The 22,500-nt window shown below is 48.3% G+C and overlaps 1 protein-coding gene across 8 annotated transcripts in view; it reads left to right on the plus strand.

The window, feature by feature from the left end:
- Tmem131 (Transmembrane protein 131) overlaps window positions 1–22,500 on the plus strand; it is a 280,417-nt gene that overhangs the window by 186,095 nt on the left and 71,822 nt on the right. For 2 of the 8 annotated variants that reach the window (XM_045761556.2, XM_045761558.2), the window contains exons 1-2: window positions 4,115–4,171; window positions 11,672–11,966. The exons of 2 other annotated variants lie outside the window; for them this stretch is intronic. In XM_045761556.2, coding sequence (XP_045617512.2) covers window positions 11,765–11,966 — 202 coding nt within the window. In that variant the 5' untranslated portion in view covers window positions 4,115–4,171; window positions 11,672–11,764. Of the gene's footprint in view, window positions 1–4,114; window positions 4,214–6,459; window positions 6,621–11,671; window positions 11,967–22,500 lie in introns of those variants that run through there. 4 more of the 8 variants (XM_069301397.1, XM_069301399.1, XM_069301398.1 and 1 more) reach the window with 2 other exon arrangements.

Below are 22,500 nucleotides of genomic sequence, written 5' to 3' on the forward strand. Positions count from 1 at the left end.
TCTTTAACTTGCTAACGAACAGAACTCTGGAGTGTAACTGTCAACACAGGTAAATCCGGGTCATCATGTGAGGAAAGATCCGCCCCCCCCCCTCCCCACCAGTGTACAGTGCATGCTCCAGTACTACCTCATTCTCATATCAGGTATGCTCCAGGTATCAGGTCTGGTCATGGGGGCTTCGTTTACATTAGTGCGAACATTAATTTACATTCTTGGAAACAAAGCCACTAGAAAGGACACGAGATCAAATAATATACGTGGAAAATACTGGAGGGCCAGGTCCCAAATCTACACAGTATAATAACAACATACTGGAGTGAACGATATGGAAGAAAATGCAGAATATGACCAGTGAAGAGCAGGGGTGCCATAGGCACAATCAGAGAACACTGTATAAATTTACATTAGAGGTTCACGGTTGTTCAACATCCTCCCAGCGAGCATAAGAAATATTGCCGGAACAACCGTGGACATCTTCAAGAGGAAACTAGATTGTTTCTTCCAAGGAGTGCCGGACCAACCGGGCTGTGGTGGGTATGCGGGCCTGCGGGCCGCTCCAAGCAACAGCCTGGTGGACCAAACTCTCACAAGTCAAGCCTGGCTCCGGGTCGGGCTTGGGGAGAAGAAGAACTCCCAGAACCCCATCAACCAGGTATCAACCAGTGATGCAGTTATGTATTTTCAACAGTATGAGGCATGCTACATATTGGCACACATACTGGTAGGACGAGCTCCTGCTGGGAGGCACATACTGTGGGGGGGTGGGGGAGCATGTTGAATAGGGAGAGTTGTAACAAAATCATGTTGACCACACATGATGCTAGAGATAAAGTCTGCCATCAAAATCTGAGACAATACGAAGTGAACAGTAAGGTGCCGGGTGTGTACCGTCGTAGGAACATTAACAGTTAACTTGTCACGAGACTGGCTTACCACACCACACTGCCAGGTTTATGAGAAGACAATATAGAGAACACAATCAACTACCAAACTCACTGTCTATCTGTCAGACATCTGTCATTATACCTGTCTATCTCTGTCATAACACCACAGAAAATGTGTTTAAGGAAGTGCCAGTTCCTGCTTTATGAAAAAAGATAATATAAAAATGGAAATCATATAGAAAACGTAGTAAATTCATTGAACGAAAAAGCAGTATAACAGATTTTGGGCGTAATAATGTACGAAGACCTATTTTTTCAATTAAATATTGTAGCCGTCACAACTGCAAGCAAAGTGACAGGTTGGATAGCAATAACCTTTCAAGTAAGAGATGCCAGATCAATGGAACTAAGACACTAGTGGTCTCAAGGGTAGAATAACCTAACAGCCCCATTCAGAGGCGGAGAAATTGCTCACTTAGAAAAACGTGTAAGGCATTTTTATAAATTGAATCCATTCAGTAAAGGAATCCATTGGAATATGGATGAGAATTCATAAATTATTCCAATCTAAATTATTGGAACCGCCTACCTTATTACGTCAGAGATAACTGGTCTTATATCTGACGTACTTTTGACATCAGAGACGTACTATTATGTAGAGGTACTAGAGACGTACCTCTACATAAAGGGCGGAATAAAACAGAGGCAAAAAATTACAGACCGATAGCACTAACATCACACATTATAAAAATCTTTCAAAGAGTGCTAAGAATTAAGATCACAAAATACATGGACTCACAGCATCTCCATAACCCCGAGCAACATGGTGTCAGAACAGGGCGCTCTTGCCTGTCGCAGTTGCTGGACCACTATGATATGGCATTAGATGCTATGGAAGACAAACAAATCGCTGATGTAATTTACACAGATTTCGCGAAAGCCTTCGACAAATGTGACCATGGTGTTATTGCACATAAAATGCGTTCAAAAGGAATTACCGGAAAAATAGGTAGATGGATCTACAATTTCCTGACTAATAGAAGCCAGTGTTTCAACAAAGTAAAATCTGGACCATCAACCGTGAATAGCTCAGTCCTCCAGGGTACTGTGCTTGCTCCAGTACAGTGCCCCAGCGTACTGTGCTTGCTCCAGTACTCTCTCATCCTCATATCGGCCGTCTAACAGGCTGGTTGACCAGGCCACCCGCCAGGAGGCCTGGTCAAGAGACCGGGCCGTGGGGGAGATTGATCATGGGAAGCGAGGCATGTTCAGCAGTGTGTGCAGTCAAGAGGCGTGGGGGGGGGGGGTTCATCTACCTCCTCCTTCATCTACCTACCTGTGGGGGGGGGGAGCTTCATCTACTACTGGTTGTCTGACAATTTTTTCATTCATTAATTTATGCAGTAAATTGTGAAGTACAATTTTATTTTGCTAAAACCAATTTTCATTTGGATTGTATGAAGATTATGAATAAATTTGCGGCTACTATGTCGTGCCCAAATTGGCTCTCGGCCTCTCGTCTGGTTCAGTAACTCCATTTCTGGCTCTTGTGGGGCTCTCTCTCTCTTCCTCTATTTCTTTATGCCGGGTTTCTCTTTTGGGTTTGTGCTTTCGTGCTCTTCAGGGCTGAACAGCTGAGCTGTGTTCATACTTCTTGTTGTTTGTCTCTTAATGTGGCAGTGTGTTCTTCTCTGTACTTGAGGCACGAGTTGTTGATGCTTTTCTCACACTTTAAAATCTCCTTTCCCCCTCCCCTTTCCTTCCTTCCCTTTCCCCCTTTCCTTCCCTCCCCCCTTCCCCTTTCCTTCCCCCCTCCCTGCTCTTCTTACTCTGACTAACTTTAACTTGCAATCTCCGTGGTGTAGTGGTAAGACACTCGCCTGGCGTTCCGCGAGCGCTATGTCATGGGTTCGTATCCTGGCCGGGGAGGATTTACTGGGCGCAATTCCTTAACTGTAGCCTCTGTTTAACGCAACAGTAAAATGTGTACTTGGATGAAAAAACGATTCTTCGCGGCAGGGGATCGTATTCCAGGGACCATAGGATTAAGGACTTGCCCGAAACGCTACGCGTACTAGTGGCTGTACAAGAATGTAACAACTCTTGTATATATCTAAAAAAAAAAACAAAAAAAAAAAACTAGCTGAGGATTGTGTGTTAAGTAGTTTTAGAGAGCAGTTGAGTGCGCATGTGCGCAAATGCGCGCGCACGTGCTTCAAGTCCGTTTCCTGACCAAATGATAAGCAAAAACTATTTTCCTTCTGGATAATCTCTGAGGTCCTGTTGGTCCACAGCCTCGTTTCCTTTACCGTTTGACTTCCTCTGTGTGTGTGTGTGTGTGTGTGTGTGTGTGTGTGTGTGTGTGTGTGTGTGTGTACTTACCTACTTGTGCTTGCGGGGGTTGGGCTTTGGCTCTTTGGTCCCGCCTCTCAACTGTCAATCAACTGATGTAGGTTCAACCAGGTATCAACCAGGTTCTATCATATCTACACTTGAAACTGTGTATGGACTCAGCCTCCACCACACTACTTCCTAATGCATTACATTTATCAACTTCTCTGACACTAAAAAAAATATCTAAGTTAAGGGGCCTGACGGGTGAGTGGACAGCGCTTCGGATTCGTAAACCTAATGTTCCGGGTTCAATTCCCGATGGAGGCGGAAACAAATGGGCAGAGTTTCTTTCACCCTGATGCCTTTCTTCACCTAGTATTAAATAGGTACCTGGGCGTTAGACAGCTGCTACGGGCTGCTTCCTGGGGATGTAAACAAAAAGGAGACCTGGTCGAGGACAGGGCCGCGGGGACGCTAAGCCCCGAAATCATCTCTCAAGATAACCTCTATGGCTTTTTTAGGCACTCAATTTCCACCTGTTTTAGGCACCTCAATTTCCACTCAATGTCCCCCCCTAGTGCGTGTGCCCCTGGTGTTAAATAACCTGTCTTTATCTACCCCTAGCAATTCCTTTGAGAATCTTGTATGTGTTGATCATGTCCCCCCCTAACTCTTATGTCTTCCAGCGACATGAGGTATAATTCCAGTTGTCTCTCCTCGTAGCTCAAGACTCCACACAGTGTGTGTGTGTGTGTGGGGGGGGGGGGGAAGGGGGGTGAGGATATGTTGGTATTTGGTGAGCAAGTAGTGTGTCTTGGCCGAGAGATGGCAGCACCAGTCTATTATCTCTGGAGCTGTGCGACGTTAGTTGATAAGGGAGTTTCCTGTGCGTGTATGGGGGGAGTGAGGCATTGTTGCGTGCAGCGTGCGTTAGTGTGTGTCTGGCCTGTGGGGTGTGTGTGTGTGTGTGCACTAACTACTGTTTATTGGGAATGGTGTCTCATTATTGTTTTTTTAATGTTTATTTTAATAGTGTTAGTGGCATCATCAATGTGTTATAGTGTATTGTTGTTAATTTGTACGGTACCGTGCCTGGCTGGGGTACCGTGCCTGTCTGGGGTACCGTGCCTGTCTGGGGTACCGTGCCTGTCTGGGGTACCGTGCCTGGCTGGGGTACCGTGCCTGGCTGGGGTACCGTGCCTGTCTGGGGTACCGTGCCTGTCTGGGGTACCGTGCCTGGCTGGGGTACCGTGCCTGTCTGGGGTACCGTGCCTGTCTGGGGTACCGTGCCTGTCTGGGGTACCGTGCCTGTCTGGGGTACCGTGCCTGTCTGGGGTACCGTGCCTGTCTAGGGTACCGTGCCTGTCTGGGGTACCGTGCCTGTCTGGGGTACCGTGCCTGTCTAGGGTACCGTGCCTGTCTAGGGTACCGTGCCTGGCTGGGGTACCGTGCCTGTCTAGGGTACCGTGCCTGGCTGGGGTACCGTGCCTGTCTGGGGGTACCGTGCCTGTCTGGGGTACCGTGCCTGTCTGGGGTACCGTGCCTGTCTAGGGTACCGTGCCTGTCTAGGGTACCGTGCCTGTCTGGGGTACCGTGCCTGTCTGGGGTACCGTGCCTGTTATAGTTATTCACTTTCACTCGTACTTTGACTCCATATTGTGCGCGCGCGAGGGACTGTGAATGACATGTTGTGTACCATTTCTAGTGCTGTTTAGTGTCTGTTTCTTTACCCAAGTGGGGGCAGGAAAACTACCTCGAGTCGTGTTAGCTGGCTAGCTAACATAGGCACTGTGTAAATTGTCACGGTAGCACTAGAAATATGTAGAGGGCATATGCCACCAAGAACAAATAGAAAAATATGTGAACTGGAATGGGAGTCCCTCTATTGGCGAAGAAAGTAGATAGCAGAACATCTCAAATGCTTCACTCTACCCCAACAGCGACGAGGAAGGCTGTGTGAGGAAATAGATCCAGCTGAAGCTGAGAGAATTATAAAATCCAAGAGAGGCAGAGAGAGCAAAAGGCCATAAGTGAAATAGAGAGGAACCCGAAATACTTTTTTTTTTTTCATGGGCCCTTGCGCAAGGGTGATGGAACTTTCACAGATGACAACAAAGAAATGGGTGAAATACAGAGATTTCAGTGAGTTTGTTTTCAGTGAAATGATCCAAAACCAAATGATAACAAATGAGTTAATTCTTCATGTGTGTGACACCAACATGGGACCATATATTAATGTCACCCTAACCCCACTGGATTTTGAAGTACCTGATTGATGGGATTCTGGGAGTTGTTCTACTCCCCAAGCCCGGCCTCAGGCCAAGCTTGACTTGTGAGAGTTTGGTTCACCAGGCTGTTGCTTGGAGCGGCCCGCAGGCCCACATACCCACCACAACCCGGTTGGTCCGGCACGTTTTTAGAAAAGTCTAGTTCTCTCTTGAAGATGTCCACGGTTGTTCCGGCAAGTAGCCATAGACAGCATGCCCATGCAAATATTGCATCAGCCAGAAAAATGATAGGATGGATTACGCGAACTTTCAAATCCAGGGATCCCATCACAATGCTTATAATATTCAAATCACTTGTGTTGTCCCGTCTTGAGTACTGCTCAGTACTCACTTCCCTCTTCAGAGCAGGAGAGATTGCTGAAAGAGGGAATACAGAGAACATAGACGGCATTCATAGACGCAATAAAGCACCTAAATTATTGGGATCGTCTCAAAGCCCTCCAAATGTACTCACTAGAAAGGAGACGAGAGAGAGAGATCAAATAATATACACGTGGAAAATACTGGAGGGCCAAGTACCAAATCTACACAGTATAATAACAACATACTGGAGTGAACGATACGGAATAAAATGCAGAATAGAACCAGTGAAGAGCAGAGGTGCCATAGGGGCACAGAGAACACTGCATAAACATCATAACCTTTTTCCCCCCTGGATAACGATTTGTAAATCGGTTTACAACCAGGTCCCCAGTTATTGCTGGGTAAACTGGGGCGAACAATTTAGGATCACAGGCCACGCAGGGGTCAGAGGCTGACAAGGTGTTGTAGTAGTCTGTTGTAATGCTATGCGCGGAGTTGTGTGTTGTGGAGGAGTGTTGTGCTGTGCCAGGGCGCGCTGTTGACTATTTCCTGGAAACTAATGCCACCTGGCATTTCCTGCTTTGCTGGCACTGGTATTCCACCCCCTCCCCTACCGCTCAGTCTCCCCCACCCACCCAGTCTTCCCACAGCTTACAATTAGACTGGGACCAAGTGGTGCAGTAGAGAATGGTAAGCGTCACAACGACGTATTCCAGCCTCGAGGGTACGGAAGCAACTAAAAGTAAGAATTAATACAGAATCCTCGACGCAATTACGTCTTCCATTAACGGGGACAACGCGAGCAAGTGAGGTAAGAATAAGTGTCTTCTGACGCCAAGTTTGGTGAGTGCGACACAGAGAGGTAAGGACCAGGGAGGCTTAATGATGGGGTAGCGACAGTCGCGCTTCTAGCAGGTCGGTGTTCAATCCCCGACCGTCCAAGTGGATGTGCTCTACTCTGAGGACAGGTTACTGTCCCCTCCATCCTATCCTATATCCTTATCTATCCTTGCCAAGGGCTATATAGCCGTGAGGGCTTAGTGCTGTGTGGTGGTAATTACCTTACCTTAAGCTGCTGCTGTTGGGCTTGTCTGGGATGGGAGTCTTCAGAGCCATCGTGGTTGTTATAGATTCAGCTACTCGGAACAAGTTCCAAGTAGCACGGGCTATGGTGAGCCCGTAGTGGACTTACCTGGCACAGGAACGGGCCGTCATGGTGGTTCTCTACTCTAGAATATAACTGTCTTCCGACCCCCCTTCAGAAGGCAGCGCCTGACCCGCCTCGGAATTACCAAACTGAGCTCTTTACGGTTAATGAACCGGATTGGACTATTACACAAGGAGTTGGTAGGAAATTGTAGATCCATCTGCCTATTATTCCGGTGATTCCCTTGGAGGGCATGTGGTGCGCAGTAACACCGTGGTCACATTTGTCGAGGCGGTGGAAGTGGTGGAGCAAAATAAAGGTCATGAGTGGTGAAAGATAGCGGGAGGATATCCTGTAGATAGAGCTGGTGGTAGAGCTTTGCCTCTCTCTCAACTGGAAAATATTAATTTCACCGTTTCCAAATTTGCATGTGTGTGCGCGCGCGCGCGAACACGTGCAGCAAACAAGTTTGTCCTAGTCCAAAAGGAAAACAAATGAAGATGAGAAACCCATGCTTTAATCAGAGATGTAGGATAGCTAAGCAGCAAAGTAAAAGGTCATGGAGAAACTATAGGAATAACAGGACACTGGAGAGCAGAGAAAGATACCAGAGTGCCAGGAATGAATGTCAGGATGAGAAGAGAGGCAGAAAGACATGATGAATTTGAAGAAAGCAGACTGTGCAAACTGGAACTAGCAGGTCCATTGTTCATCACAGTGAAATGTGTGAAGTAAAACATGTGTACGGGGCAAGTAACAAAGTCAGTAGACTAACAGATGTTGCCACAGCTCGTATAAGACTTGGCTACAAGTATCTCTGGCAGTTCGGCTTGTATAGGGATCTAGATGAAGTAAAGTGTGTGGACAAAGACTGGGACACACACTCGAACACTATATCTTGGATTGTAGTAAAATTGAGCCCTTTAGAGATAAATCTAAGCTCACGCTGTATGATATGGCAACCTATCTTATTACCAAGGATAAAATACCTGAAATCCTTGCACTGATCCACATTTCGCTTCCAGTAGATAAACGACATATGAGATTAAGAAACAAGTAGTGTATTGTGAGGACTAATAATAAACAGAAGCTCCCCTATGACTCTGTAATATCCCCATTGGTCAAACTATTATGTATTAGCGATAAGACCTACCATAAATGTATAATGACTTACTGTAAATATATAGCTCTTGAAATAGCACTTTCTCTGTAACTAGCTGTCACCTTATAGTGACATTGTAACTATAAGCTGTGAATGATAGATGCAATTGTTTATGTAATAATCTAAGATGAGGTCTGATAAAGATCTTTTGTGCCCTCTGTAATGCTTTTTGCGCTACCGCTCACAGGATGAGTATGGGGTGCACAATAAACTAGCCGCCTCCGGTGGCAACAATCAAAAATCAATCAGAAAGACAATACGAAAATGACGTCGCAAGCAAGGCAAAGACTCAACCTAAATTGCTGCACAGCCACATCAGGAGAAAAAACAACAGTAAAGGAACAGGTAATGAATATAAGGATAGGGGCAAAGGGATTCATTACAAACGACAAGGAAGTGTGTGAGGAACTGAATACGAAATTCCAGGAGTTCTTCACCTTAGAGCAAGGAGAGATTCCAGAGATAAGAGAGGGAATAGTTAACCAGGAACCACTAGAAAAGTTTGAGATTACGAGCGGGGAAGTAAGGAAGTGTTTACTAGAGTTGGATGTGACAAAGCCTATAGGCCCAGATGGAATCTCCCCTTGGATACTAAAGGAAGGAGCAGAAGCACTGTACTTACCACTCTCCATAGTGTATAACAAATCACTGGCAACAGGGGGGGACTGCCAGAATTTTGGAAAGCAGCTAATGTAGCTCCGATATGCAAGAAAGGGAATAGACAGGAGGCACTGAACTACAGGCCAGTGTCCCTAACCTGCATACCATGCAAGCTGATGGAGAAGACTGTGCGAAGAAAGCTAGTGGAACATCTGGAGCGAAAGAACTTTGTAACACAGCATCAACATGGGTTCAGGGATGGCAAGTCCTGCCTCACAGGGCTAATGGAATTCTACGACCAGGCAACAAAAATCAGGCAAGAAAGAGAGGGGTGGGCAGACTGCATATTTTTGGATTGTCAGAAAGCCTTTCATACAGTACCACACAAGAGGCTAGTGAAAAAGCTGAAGATGCAGGCTGGAGTGAAAGGGAAGGTACTCCATTGGATAAAGGAGTACCTAAGTAACAGAAGACAACGAGTCTTCTGAATCGTCAATCTACAAGTGTACAGATTCCTGAGCTTCTCGAGCTCTCTCGTATCTACATTTTATCTACATTTGAAACTGGGTATGGCGTCAGCCTCCTCCACATCACTTCCTAGTGCATTCCATTTACTAACTACTCTGACACTAAAAAAAGTTCTTTCTAATATCTCTGTGGCTCATTTGGGTACTCAGCTTCCACCTGTGTCCCCTTGTGCGTGTGCCAGCCGTGTGAAATAATAGTCTTCCCCCCCCCCCCCCCCCCCCCCCCCCCCATGTGTTGTTTTATTCTCTTCCAGACGACTGTCTCTTGACACCTGGCAAGGGATGTGTGAGAGTGACACTGCTTGTTGAGACTGGCTGGGGGCAAGGTGGCCAGTGTGTCTGGCTTGCCGTCACCAGCCAGCACCCGTCCGTAACGTGTAGCGGCCGTGTTGCGGGAGCCCGCCAAGCCGCCCCACTGGATGGTGTACGTATGGACCGTCTTGGTGGTTGGTGGTGGCTGCAGTTGTGTGTTGGGGGTGTTAGTGGTGTGCGCGCCTCCTGGTACTCTCTCTCCTGATGTAGGGGTACCACGCTGCTGCCTTGGACCTCCTGACGCAAGGCCTGACACAGAACACTACTGCTTGTAAGGCAGGACAGTAGTGGTGGTGGAGATGGTGTTCATCAGGTGGAAAGTGATGAACCAACACTACCACACATTCACATAAATTCAATCAATTCGTTTTGTTGGGGGACACAGTTTGTTGTTTTAGATTCAGCTGCTCTCGACAAAATATCCATATAGCATGGGTTATAGTGCAACCCCTCCTCTTAAAAATAACGTCACTTTTGGCTCGTATGCGCACTATAGCCAAATTTGGACGTAATTTGAAATGAAATCGACTCACAAAAGTGACGTACTGTTCCATTTTCTGTTCGAGTCGTCCGGCTTACTCTGTAAGGTTAAAAGAGGCAACTTTCCATTAACGTTTTTCATAACGTTTTGAAACTTTGAGCATTTCCTGCCCACCTAACCTATCAGAGGACCCTTAACTTACTGTTGTTGAAAAAAAAATCCCAAATTTAATTTAATTTTTTTTCATTTTCAAATTACGTCCATATTCGGCCATACTGACAAACGGCCAAAAGCGACGTTCTTTTTAAGAGGACAGGTTGCAACGTGAGCCTCAAGTCTGGGGACAGAAAGCATGCATGCATATATATATATATATATATATATGTCGTACCTAGTAGCCAGAACTCACTTTTTGGCCTACTATTCAAGGCCCGATTTGCCTTATAAGCCAAGTTTTCCTGAATTAATATATTTTTTCTAATTTTTTTCTTATGAAATGATAAAGCTACCCATTTCATTATGTATGAGGTCAATTTTTTTTATTGGAGTTAAAATTAACGTAGATATATGACCGAACCTAACCAACCCTACCTAACCTAACCTAACCTATATTTATAGGTAAGGTTAGGTTAGGTAGCCAAAAAAAGCTAGGTTAGGTTAGGTTAGGTAGGTTAGGTAGACGAAAAAACATTAATTCATGAAAACTTGGCTTATTAGGCAAATCGGGCCTTGAATAGTAGGCTGAGAAGTGCGTTCTGGCTATTAGGTACGACATATATATATATATATATATATATATATATATATATATATATATATATATATATATATATATATATATATATATATAATATATATCCTTATGTCGAGGTAAATCCCCACGCCACGGGAAGCACGTGGCCCCAGTACTGGGGCCATGGGGGTACTGGGGTACCCCGGGTACTGGGGGCCACGCACATAGTAATCAAACACAATGACACTATTAGAGAAACAAGTAAACTTGACTAAGTTTACAAGTAATACAGGTACAAGTAAACTCCACCGTTAAACTCCCTCTCCCCCCCCCCTCCCATCCATCTTGCTGAACTAATAGACCTACTTAACAATATCAATGACGGCACAATCGTTCCCGTACGTGACCTGGTCTGACCTTCAAGGTGGAAGGTTGTGTACAATTATCTTACCGCCTCCACCTTCCCAGGATCAGTGGCCTTCAAGTTGTAGCTTAACTGTATATAGTCACTGGAGCTGGTTTGTTGGGGAGTTGATCGACCTGCCTGTTGGTGCAGGTATTACGTCCCCTGAGTGTGGTTAAATAGCGGTGTTTACTTGATGTTGTAGAGCATCATCAGAAACCACTAATTACCAACACCAGTGGTAATTAGTGTTTGTTTTGGATGGGGGGGGGGATAATAATATGAAGGTGGCACTGTGCCAGTATGACTATAGCATTGGGAAGGGATGAGAGTGCGGAGTGTGAAGGCACTGTGCCAAATCGATCGCCGACAGTAAAAGCAGGAAGGGTGTCGGTGGAGTGAGGTGACAGGGGGGGGAAATAATGATACCAGTGAATAACGGTGTTGGTGACAATAACGATAGGCGCAGGTAACGAAGATGGTGTTATGTCCCACAGTAAATCCCAGAGGAAAACGGTGTGTTGTGCGACGCTGTGTGGAACTGTGGTGTCAGCGGTGTTGGCCGACTGCTTGTGTGAGGGGTGAGCAGCATGTGTTGTGACCTGGTCGCTGCCGGGAGCCAGAGGGCGGCTGCGGCCTCCTGTAGGAGGGGACGGGGCGGCCTAGCAGCACAGGTGCTGGGTGTGGTGGTCATCTTGTGTGGGGCGGGGCGGGGTGTGGCGGCCACCACTACCCTCCCCACCTACAACGAGTACACCATCTTGCTCCATACTGTCGGTGTCAACACACGAGGTGAGACCTGCCTGCCTGCCTGCCTGCCTGCCTGCCTGTCACACCTTCACCTGCTTCTGCTGCATATCTTCATCCATTCACCTCATTCTCCTACCTACTCGCAACAAGCCATATATTTCCCAAAGTTTGTTTCCTATCCATCACTCCACCCCTCATCCCCTCCCCTTACTCTCACTCTTCACTTTCAACCATTCCTTACATTCCCCTCGCCCACTAATCCCCTCCCCCCCGGCCACACTTCCCAGTATAGCAGGCCATATTCCTCTGCTCTCAGAGTCAGCAGCCAGTAGCTTCCTGGTACCCAGATGTGTGTCGCAGGGGGGGGGGGGGGGAGGGGGGCTTACAACAGTAAACAGTGATGACTCAGCCCCACGTGCGCCTCCACAGCTGTGTGTTCTTGTTTCTGCTCTTCTCTTATTTCACAGCCACAGCCAATCAGGTGGAAGAGACGGCGCCTGGTGAGAATGTGTAAAATATAATACACACTCACACACACACACACACACACACACACACACACACACACACACACACACACACACACACACACACACACACACACACACACACACACACACACCCTTACCTTCCAGCGCCTCAGTGTGACGATCCAGAGGGGGGAATGCCCGCAGCATCTTTGGTTCCTGCCCGGCGTCTGAGGAGTTCGAAGAAATCTACAGCCTCTAGAAAAGCTCTTTTTATTCCCTCTTTAATGTCCACATTTTGTAACCAGTCGCCTATGTAACTGTGTAAGCTTGTATAATAAAGTGCACAACATTCAAAATAAAAAAGGGAGGTGGCAGGAGATGCAAATACTCGGAGGTATTTAGTCAAACGGCAAGTTTTCTTTTCCCTTTATCCCTTACTCCGAGGCTACGGCTCCCTACAATGGCACCAGAGATGGTACCCTTAGAACTTATATATATATATATATATATATATATATATATATATATATATATATATATATATATATATATATATATATATATATATATATATATATATATATATAATTGTATGTGTAGGGCGCGAGGGACGGAGCGAGCGATGACACATGAGGCAAGTATCTCAGGAGGGGGTAAGGGGGGGGGGGGGGGCGGGGCGGGGCGGAGGTGTTAATTATACACTTCAAAAATAAGTCATTTTGTACCCGGCCGTAAACTGTTTGCAAGACTGACCTTGACAGGCAGGAGGAGGAGGATGATGACTGTTGCATCACCCCCCCCCCTCCACCCCCTACCCCTCTCTCCCCCCCCTCCACCCCCTGCCCCTCTCTCCCCCCCTCCCTATATGTTGCATTTTGGACCGGACAGAAACATTGAAACCCGGTAAATTGACGTTTTCTATGCATGACCCTCGAGAGGCTAGGTGGAGAGGCTGTGACTATACCTGTTCTCTACCTGTTGTTCTGGGGGACTCAGGTTAGGAGGGTTGCTTGGGTTAGGAGGCTCCTGGGTAGGAATATACACCATGAACAAGTAGTTACTCAGGGTAAATCCTGGGATTCATGTTTCGCTACAATAATATTTATGAAGCTGAGAACGAACGGGTGGGGTTGAGCGCTCGAGTATATCTTGCCTTTAAATGTCCACAGGATGTGTGAACTTTTGTGTAAATACCTTGGTCTTCACCCGTCTGTGTGTGTGTGTGTTTTGCTGTAAATGCCGAGTACGATTTGTCTTGTTTGAAACCACGTTTGTGTTATTTCATTGTGTATGTTAAGACAGCGTTGTCGTGGACGGTGTTTATATAATGTTAAGTTTATGATAATCCTGTGGGCTAGTGTCTCTTGATAACTAATTGGCAGTTTTTTGTTTACCCGTGTTGCAAGGAATGTTATGTACGGTACAGGGGAGCAGAGGGTACGGGGCTCACGGTACTGGGGGCAGAGGGTACGAGGCTCACGGTACTGGGGGCAAAGGGTACGAGGCTCACGGTACTGGGGGCAGAGGGTACGGGGCTCACGGTACTGGGGGCAGAGGGTACGGGGCTCACGGTACTGGGGGCAGAGGGTACGAGGCTCACGGTACTGGGGGCAGAGGGTACGGGGCTCACGGTACTGGGGGCAGAGGGTACGGGGCTCACGGTACTGGGGGCAGAGGGTACGGGGCTCACCACCCACGTCAATGATTACCTTAAAATTATGGATAAAGGTGCACAGCTGAACATACATGAAAACAAAATACATTCCCTCCTAAGACAGGGAATCACTGACTCAAGGTTCGTCGACGTTCTCTCTACACTCTGGATCTGCAGTAACTTTCTTCCTTACAAACGCTAATATTTCTTCTTAACTTCAAAGTCAGCAACTTTGACGCTGTGGAGGTGGTTGAGCGCCGTGTTCCAGCCCAATAGGCTCTGTCGGTAGGTTCCTTCAGGTAGGAGCTAGAGTAAGGTAAGTGTAAGAAATATTGCCGGAACAACCTTGGACATCTTCAAGGGAAACCTAGATAGTTTTCTTCAGTAAGTGCCTGACCCACCGGGCTGTGGTGGGTATGTGGGCCTGCGGGCCGCTCCAAGCAACAGCCTGGTGGACCAAGCTTTGACGAGTCAAGCCGGGCTTGGGGAGTAGAACTACTCCCAGAACCTCATCAAGCAGGTATCAAGTAAATGGGTTTATTTCATCCTGATGCCTCTGCTACCTAGCAGTAAATAGGTACCTAGGAGTCAGACTGCTGCTACGGACTGCTTCGTGTGTGTGTGTGTGTTTGTATTGGGGGGGGGGGCAGTTAGTGACAGTTGAGAGGCGGACCGAAAGAGCCGGAGCTCAAACCCCGCAAGCACAGCTGGGTGAATACACGCACGCAGGCTGGCAGACTTCAGCAGCAGGAGCAGTAGCAGCCCCGAACCACGACCTCCTGAAAAGTCGCCGCCCTTTTATAGCGAATCCCGCTGCAGCTTTCGCGCGGATTCAAGATTTATAACCAATCAGAGTTATGTTTGCATATGACTCTATTATTCATAACCAATCGCTAGCGAGCGTTCGTGTACGATACGAATTTAACAGGTAAACACGCAGGAGCCTGCGGCCTGCAGCCCCAGGGAACAGGTAGAGATGACAGTGTCACCAGTACACGCCCAGTACTTATTACTGGCGTCGTCAGCAGACAGCTGCGGAGAGCTGGGGTGAGACAGCAGACAGCGGGGGAGAGCTGGGGGCGAGACAGCAGACAGCCTGGGGGAGGGGGGGGCGGGGCGGGTTATCTTGAGGTTATCTCTTGAGATGATTTCGGGGCTTTTTGGTGTCCCCGCGGCCCGGTCCTCGACCAGGCCTCCACCCCGAGGAAGCAGCCCGTGACAGCTGACTAACACCCAGGTACCTATTTTACTGCTAGGTAACAGGGGCATAGGATGAAAGAAACTCTGCCCATTGTTTCTCGCCGGCGCCTGGGATCGAACCCAGGACCACAGGATCACAAGTCCAGCGTGCTGTCCGCTCGGCTCCCTGGGCAGGGAGATGCTGTCACATAAAACTCAACTTACCCATGGACCCTTTAGTGCAAGAAGGGTTTAAGAACTACATTATACATATATAATTTTACATATACATTATAAGTTTTTTGCTGGTCTTCCCAAAGCCATCCCAAAATGGCTTTGGCGTATCCTGGCCGGGGAGGATTTACTGGGCGCAATTCCTTAACTGTAGCCTCTGTTTAACGCAACAGTAAAATGTGTACTTGGATGAAAAAACGATTCTTCGCGGCAGGGGATCGTATTCCAGGGACCGTAGGATTAAGGACCTGCCCGAAACGCTACGCGTACTAGTGGCTGTACAAGAATGTAATAACTCTTGTATATATCTCAAAAAAAAAATATATAACTTATTGTTCCCCCCCCAAAAAAAAAATTAATGTCATTTTTATATTTTTCAGGTCAAAGGTCACATGTGAGCCTGGAAAGGACAAAATTAGTATTTTTATGTAAAACTATTTTTAATTAAAAATGTTTCCTTGCTTCAAAACTAGCAAAACATGAAGGTTCTGCCTTAATTAGAATCAAACCAATGTTGTTATTGAGGGAAGCAAAAGTTGTATTTTCTAATACATTGTCAACTATGCTGTATGAATATCACTCATCACTGAGGGATATGATTTTGGTTATATATATCTGGTCTGTTCGTTTGTGTTCCTTCCTGTCAAAATTTCCTGTCAATCTGTGATATTTGGCAAGGAATGACCCGAGGGAAGGTGTATGGGTGGGGGAGGGTGTCTATGATGTCAGGCTGCGAGCAGCTGCGTGAGCCGAGGCCGGCAGGCAGCGCGGGGGTTGGCAACACCGCCTGGTGAGCCGAGGCCGGCAGGCAGCGCGGGGGTTGGCAACACCGCCTGGTGAGCCGAGGCCGGCAGGCAGCGCGGGGGTCGGCAACACCGCCTGGTGAGCCGAGGCCGGCAGGCAGCGCGGGGGTTGGCAACACCGCCTGGTGAGCCGAGGCCGGCAGGCAGCGCGGGGGTCGGCAACACCGCCTGGTGAGCCGAGGCCGGCAGGCAGCGCGGGGGTCGGCAACACCGCCTGGTGAGCCGAGGCCGGCAGGCAGCGCGGGGGTCGGCAACACCGCCTGGTGAGCCGAGGCCGGCAGGCAGCGCGGGGGTTGGCAACACCGCCTGGTGAGCCGAGGCCGGCAGGCAGCGCGGGGGTCGGCAACACCGCCTGGTGAGCCGAGGCCGGCAGGCAGCGCGGGGGTCGGCAACACCGCCTGGTGAGCCGAGGCCGGCAGGCAGCGCGGGGGTCGGCAACACCGCCTGGTGAGCCGAGGCCGGCAGGCAGCGCGGGGGTCGGCAACACCGCCTGGTGAGCCGAGGCCGGCAGGCAGCGCGGGGGTCGGCAACACCGCCTGGTGAGCCGAGGCCGGCAGGCAGCGCGGGGGTCGGCAACACCGCCTGGTGAGCCGAGGCCGGCAGGCAGCGCGGGGGTCGGCAACACCGCCTGGTGAGCCGAGGCCGGCAGGCAGCGCGGGGGTCGGCAACACCGCCTGGTGAGCCGAGGCCGGCAGGCAGCGCGGGGGTCGGCAACACCGCCTGGTGAGCCGAGGCCGGCAGGCAGCGCGGGGGTCGGCAACACCGCCTGGTGAGCCGAGGCCGGCAGGCAGCGCGGGGGTTGGCAACACCGCCTGGTGAGCCGAGGCCGGCAGGCAGCGCGGGGGTTGGCAACACCGCCTGGTGAGCCGAGGCCGGCAGGCAGCGCGGGGGTTGGCAACACCGCCTGGTGAGCGGAGGCAGGCAGCGCGGGGGTTGGCAACACCGCCTGGTGCAGACCAAAACAGTGTCGCCTGATGACACCGGCAAAGTATGTTTACTTTATTTTTGCTTACGGTTACACGGAACTTGCAGAGGTGTGGAATAACACGCTTGGCGCAATCATTTGTAAATTGCCACGAGATTCTTGGCGTGTTTAAAGATGGATCTGCAAACTTGGCTGAGGCATGCCATTCACACGAGGGACGGCTGTAAACACCAGGATCCAGACCGGAGAGTGAGACAGACCTTTGAAACTGGAGGAGTGGTGGTGGTGTCGGGTGTGTGTGTGTGATAGTGTCAGTTGTCGCAGATGGTGATGGTTGGCCCCAGTCAATAGTGCCAAGGTCTCGTGCGTCAAGTATGCCAGGGTCGTTGAACCGTCTGCAGTGAGGGAAGGGAACTATCAGCAGAGAGTGCCAAGCCAATACGACTATACAGCACTTGGAAGGGGGTCAGGATAAGGATTTGTGATGGGGGGGGGGGAAGGAATGGTGTCCAACCACTCGAACGATCGGGAATTGAACGCCGACCTGCATGACACGAGACCGTCGTTCTACCGTCTAGTCGAAGTGGTTGGGCAGAGCTATCTGGAGTGGATAGGTAGGTATGTGTATACAAGCCAGTATATATGGAGCGATACAGGTAGATGTGGCGGTAGGTGCAAGTGGAGAGGGAGGGAGAAAGGGAGAGGGAGGGGAGAGGGAGGGAAGAGGGAGGGAAGAGGGAGGGAAGAGGGAGGGAAGAGGGAGGGAAGAGGGAGGGAAGAGGGAGGGAAGAGGGAGGGAAGAGGGAGGGAAGAGGGAGGGAAGAGGGAGGGAAGAGGGAGGGAAGGGGGAGGGAAGGGGGGAGGGAGGGGGAAGGGAGGGGGAAGGGAAGGGGGAGGGAGGGGGGAAGGGAAGGGGGAGGGAGGGGGAAGGGAGGGAGGGGGAAGAGAAGGAGGGAGGGAGGAGTGAGAGGGGGTTTGGCTAGACTCCCTGGAGTACATACCAGCTGAGCAGACAAACAATACCACGTGGATAATGTTCCCTACGTCTGGCAGTGGGGTAGGTCTGTGGGGCATTGCCTGCTTCATTGTCAACCTCTTCATTTTGTTCATTAGTAGACTAAGGCGCTCCAGTTGGGGAATATAAGCGCTACCTCAGGGTATGGGGAGAGTCCCAGCGTTTACCCCTATGTGCGGGGACATGATCACCTACCTTGAGGCTACCTTGAGGTGCTTCCGGGGCTTAGTGTCCCCGCGGCCCGGTCGTCGACCAGGCCTCCTGGTTGCTGGACTGATCAACCAGGCTGTTAGACGCGGCTGCTCGCAGCCTGACGTATGAGTCACAGCCTGGTTGATCAGGTATCCTTTGGAGGTGCTTATCCAGTTCTCTCTTGAACACTGTGAAGGGTTTGCCAGTTATGCCCCTTATGTGTAGTGGAAGCGTGTTGAACAGTCTCGGGCCTCTGATGTTGATAGTTCTCTCTCAGAGTACCTGTTGCACCTCTGCTTTTCAACGGGGGTATTCTGCACATCCTGCCATGTCTTCTGGTCTCATGTGGTGTTATTTCTGTGTGCAGGTTTGGGACCAGCCCCTCAATTATTTTCCACGTGTAAATTATTATGTATCTCTCCCGCCTGCGCTCAAGGGAGTACAGATTTAGGCTCTTTAGTCGGTCCCAGTAATTTAGATGTTTTACTGAGTGGATTCTAGCAGTAAAGGATCTCTGCACGCTCTCTAGGTCAGCAATTTCTCCAGCTTTGAAAGGGGCTGTCATTGTGCAGCAGTACTCCACTCTAGATAGCACAAGCGTTTTGAAAAGTATCATCATCGGTATAGCATCTCTAGTGTGAAAAGTTCTTGTTATCCAACCTGTCATTTTTCTTGCAGTTGTGACGGCTACTTTATTGTGTTCTTTAAAGGTAAGGTCTTCCGACATGAGTACACCCAGGTCCTTTACATTGCCTTTTCGTTCTATGTTATGATTTGCCTGCGTTTTGTACGTGGTTCCTGTTTTTATGTTTTCAATTTTTCCGTAGCGCATGAGCTGAAACTTATCCTCGTTGAATACCATATTATTTTCTGTAGCCCATAGAAAGACCTGATCAACATCTGATTGGAGGTTTGCCGTGTCCTCTATGTTGCCAACTCTCATGAAAATCCTAGTGTCATCTGCAAAGGATGATACAGTGCTATAGGTTGTGTTCTGGTCTATGTCCGATATGAGGATGAGAAAAAGTACTGGAGCAAGCACAGTACCCTGGGGGACTGAGCTCTTCACGGTTGATGGGCTGGATTTTATTTTGTTGACTATTACACATTGGGTTCTGTCAGTCAGGAAATTGTAGATCCATCTGCCTATTTTCCCGGTAATTCCTTTTGAACGCATTTTATGTGCAATAACACCATGGTCACATTTATCAAAAGCTTTTGCGAAATCTGTGTAAATTACATCAGCGTTTTGTTTGTCTTCCATAGCATCTAATGCCATATCATAGTGGTCCAGCAACTGCGACAGGCAAGAGCGCCCTGTTCTGAAACCATGTTGTCCGGGGTTATGGAGATGCTGTGATTCCATGTATTTTGTGATCTTACTTCTTAGCACTCTCTCAAAAATTTTTATGATGTGCGATGTTAGTGCTATCGGTCTGTAATTTTTTGCCTCTGCCTTATTTCCTCCTTTATGGAGTGGTGCTATCTCTGCTGTTTTTAGTATGTCAGGGATAACGCCAGTATCTAGGCTTTGTCTCCACAGAATGTGAAGGGCCTGCGATAGTGTTTTTTTACAGTTCTTGATGAATATGGAGTTCCAAGAATCCGGGCCTGGTGCAGAGTGCATAGGCATACTGTTTATGGCTTCTTCAAAATCTAGTGGGGATAGGGCGACGTCTGATATGTGATTTGATGTTGGTATCATATCCATGAAAAATTCATTTGGGTTATCAATCTTTAGTGCATTTAATGGCTCACTGAAAACAGAGTCGTACTGCTTCCTCAGTAACTCGCTCATTTCTTTGTTGTCATCTGTGAAAGTTCCATCTCCCTTTCGCAGGGGCCCGATACTAGATGTGGTTTTTGATCTTGATTTTGCATAGGAGAAAAAATATTTCGGATTTCTCTCTATTTCACTGATGGCCTTTTGCTCTCTTTGCCTCTCCTGGGTTTTGTATGATTCTTGTAGCTTGAGTTCAATTGTTTCTATTTCTCTACCTAACCTTCTTCGCCGTTCTTGAGATAGGGTGCGACTCTCAAGTTGTTCCGCGATTCGTTTTCTTCGCCTATATAAGGAACGACGTTCCCGTTCCAATCTGCATCTCTTTCTCTTTTTTCTTAGGGGTATGCGGTTTGAACATATTTCTAGTGCTACTGAGCTTATTTTTTCCAGGCACTGGTTCAGGTTTGCATTTCCTAGCTGTTCTTCCCAGTTTATTTCTGTGAAGTCCTGGTTTATTTGCTCCCAGTTGATCCGTTTATTATTGAAGTTGAATTTGCTGAAATCTCCTCCACCGGGAATCTGGACTGGTTTTGGAGGTCCATTCCCCATGGTTGTCAGTACCTCAATTAAGTTGTGATCTGAGTAACAGGTATTTGTAATCATTATGTTCCCGATCAACTCATCATTATTAGTGAAAATGAGGTCCAGCGTGTTCTCCTTCCTAGTTGGTTCTACTATTTGCTGGTTTAAGGCAAACCTATCGCACATCCGTAGCAGGTCATTTGCATGTGCCTGCTCATTTAGGCTACTTCCTGGTATTCTTTCTGATATTACTGTATTAGCCAGGTGCTTCCATTTCAGGTGCCGTAGGTTGAAGTCCCCAAGCAGGATGATGTTCGGAGCTGGATTTGTGAGGTTTTCCAAGCAGTGCTCTATTTTCATTAGTTGGTCTTTAAACTGCTGAGGGTTTGCCTCCGGTGACTTATATGCAAGGACAACAACTACATTTAGGATCTCTATTTTGACTATCAGCACTTCCACCATATCATTTGAGGTGTTTAGCAGCTCAGTACAGATGAGTGTGTCTTTGATGTAGAGGCTGACCCCACCCTGACCCCACCACATACAAGATTATCAAAAGAATTGCTGTAGTCAAAGACAGCTTATTTAATGGGCACACGCACTAGGGGACACAGGTGCTCGTGTCCCCTAGTGCGTGTAATTTCCCCTGATAATTAATTATCAGGGGAAAACGCCAAGCCATTATGACTATAGCACTGGGAAGGGGTCAGCATAAGGACTAAGGGATGGGACGGGGGAAAGGAATGGTGCCCAACCACTTGGACGGTCGGGGATTGAACCCAGACTTGCATGAAGCTAGACCGTCGCTCTACCATCAAGTGGCACAGGTAGAAATTAAGCGCCCAAATGAGTCATAAAAACATTAGAAATACATTGTTTTGTTTCAGAGTAGTTAATTAATAAATGGAATGCATCAGGAAGTGATATAGTGGAGGCTGACTCCATACACAGTTTCGTATGTAGATTTGATAGAGCCCAATAGGCTCAGGAACCTGTACACCAGTTGATTGACGGTAGAAGCCGAACCAAAGAGCCGAGGCTCAACCCTCGCAAACACAACTAGGTGAGTTCAACTAGGCGAATACAGATGATGTGCATTTGGGTGGGTGCGTGTTTGTGCGCGCGCATGTTTACGTGCGCGCGCATGCTGGGCCTGAACACACATGTGACTAACCAAGGACGCGTCAGCCAGGAAAAGCTCCACAATATACTTATTAACATAAACAGATAACTCTCCCAGCCCGGATACACAGAGAGAGAGAGGGAGACGAGTGAGGACTGGAGTCTTGACTACGATACAAGGTGATAAGGAGCGAAACCTCACCACTCTCATGTTTTACGTGTAGGATCGCAATGTTTATGTTCAGCCACATTGTTGTGACTTGCAACAGGTGAAGACTATTGTATTCAAACATATACACATAAATTGACTGTTGTATAGTACTATTGACTAAGCTTACTGTATTTTGCTCTTCAGCATTGAAGATTGCCGTCATGGTGAGGATAGGGAGTTATCTTGGATCATCCCGTCCTCTCGCCTAATACCTCGTATTTACAACGGAGTGGCCAGTAGAGACAGGGGGCTGGTGGATAGTGCAAGGAGTATTGGATGTGGTGGGGTGGTGGATGGGGGGGGGGGGGGTGTTAATCAATTATCTAATGGCATGTATTGCTTTGTGTTTAATATTCTTTTGAGTGTGGTGGCATGTGTAAACATTGTGTATCGACCAGTCTCCCGTGCTGACAACTCTTGTTACACCCGACCCCTGCTGACTGCCTGCTGACATGGCGCGCGTCCT

This window comes from Procambarus clarkii, chromosome 45, assembly GCF_040958095.1.
Source record: "Procambarus clarkii isolate CNS0578487 chromosome 45, FALCON_Pclarkii_2.0, whole genome shotgun sequence".
Classification (NCBI taxonomy): domain Eukaryota; kingdom Metazoa; phylum Arthropoda; class Malacostraca; order Decapoda; family Cambaridae; genus Procambarus; species Procambarus clarkii.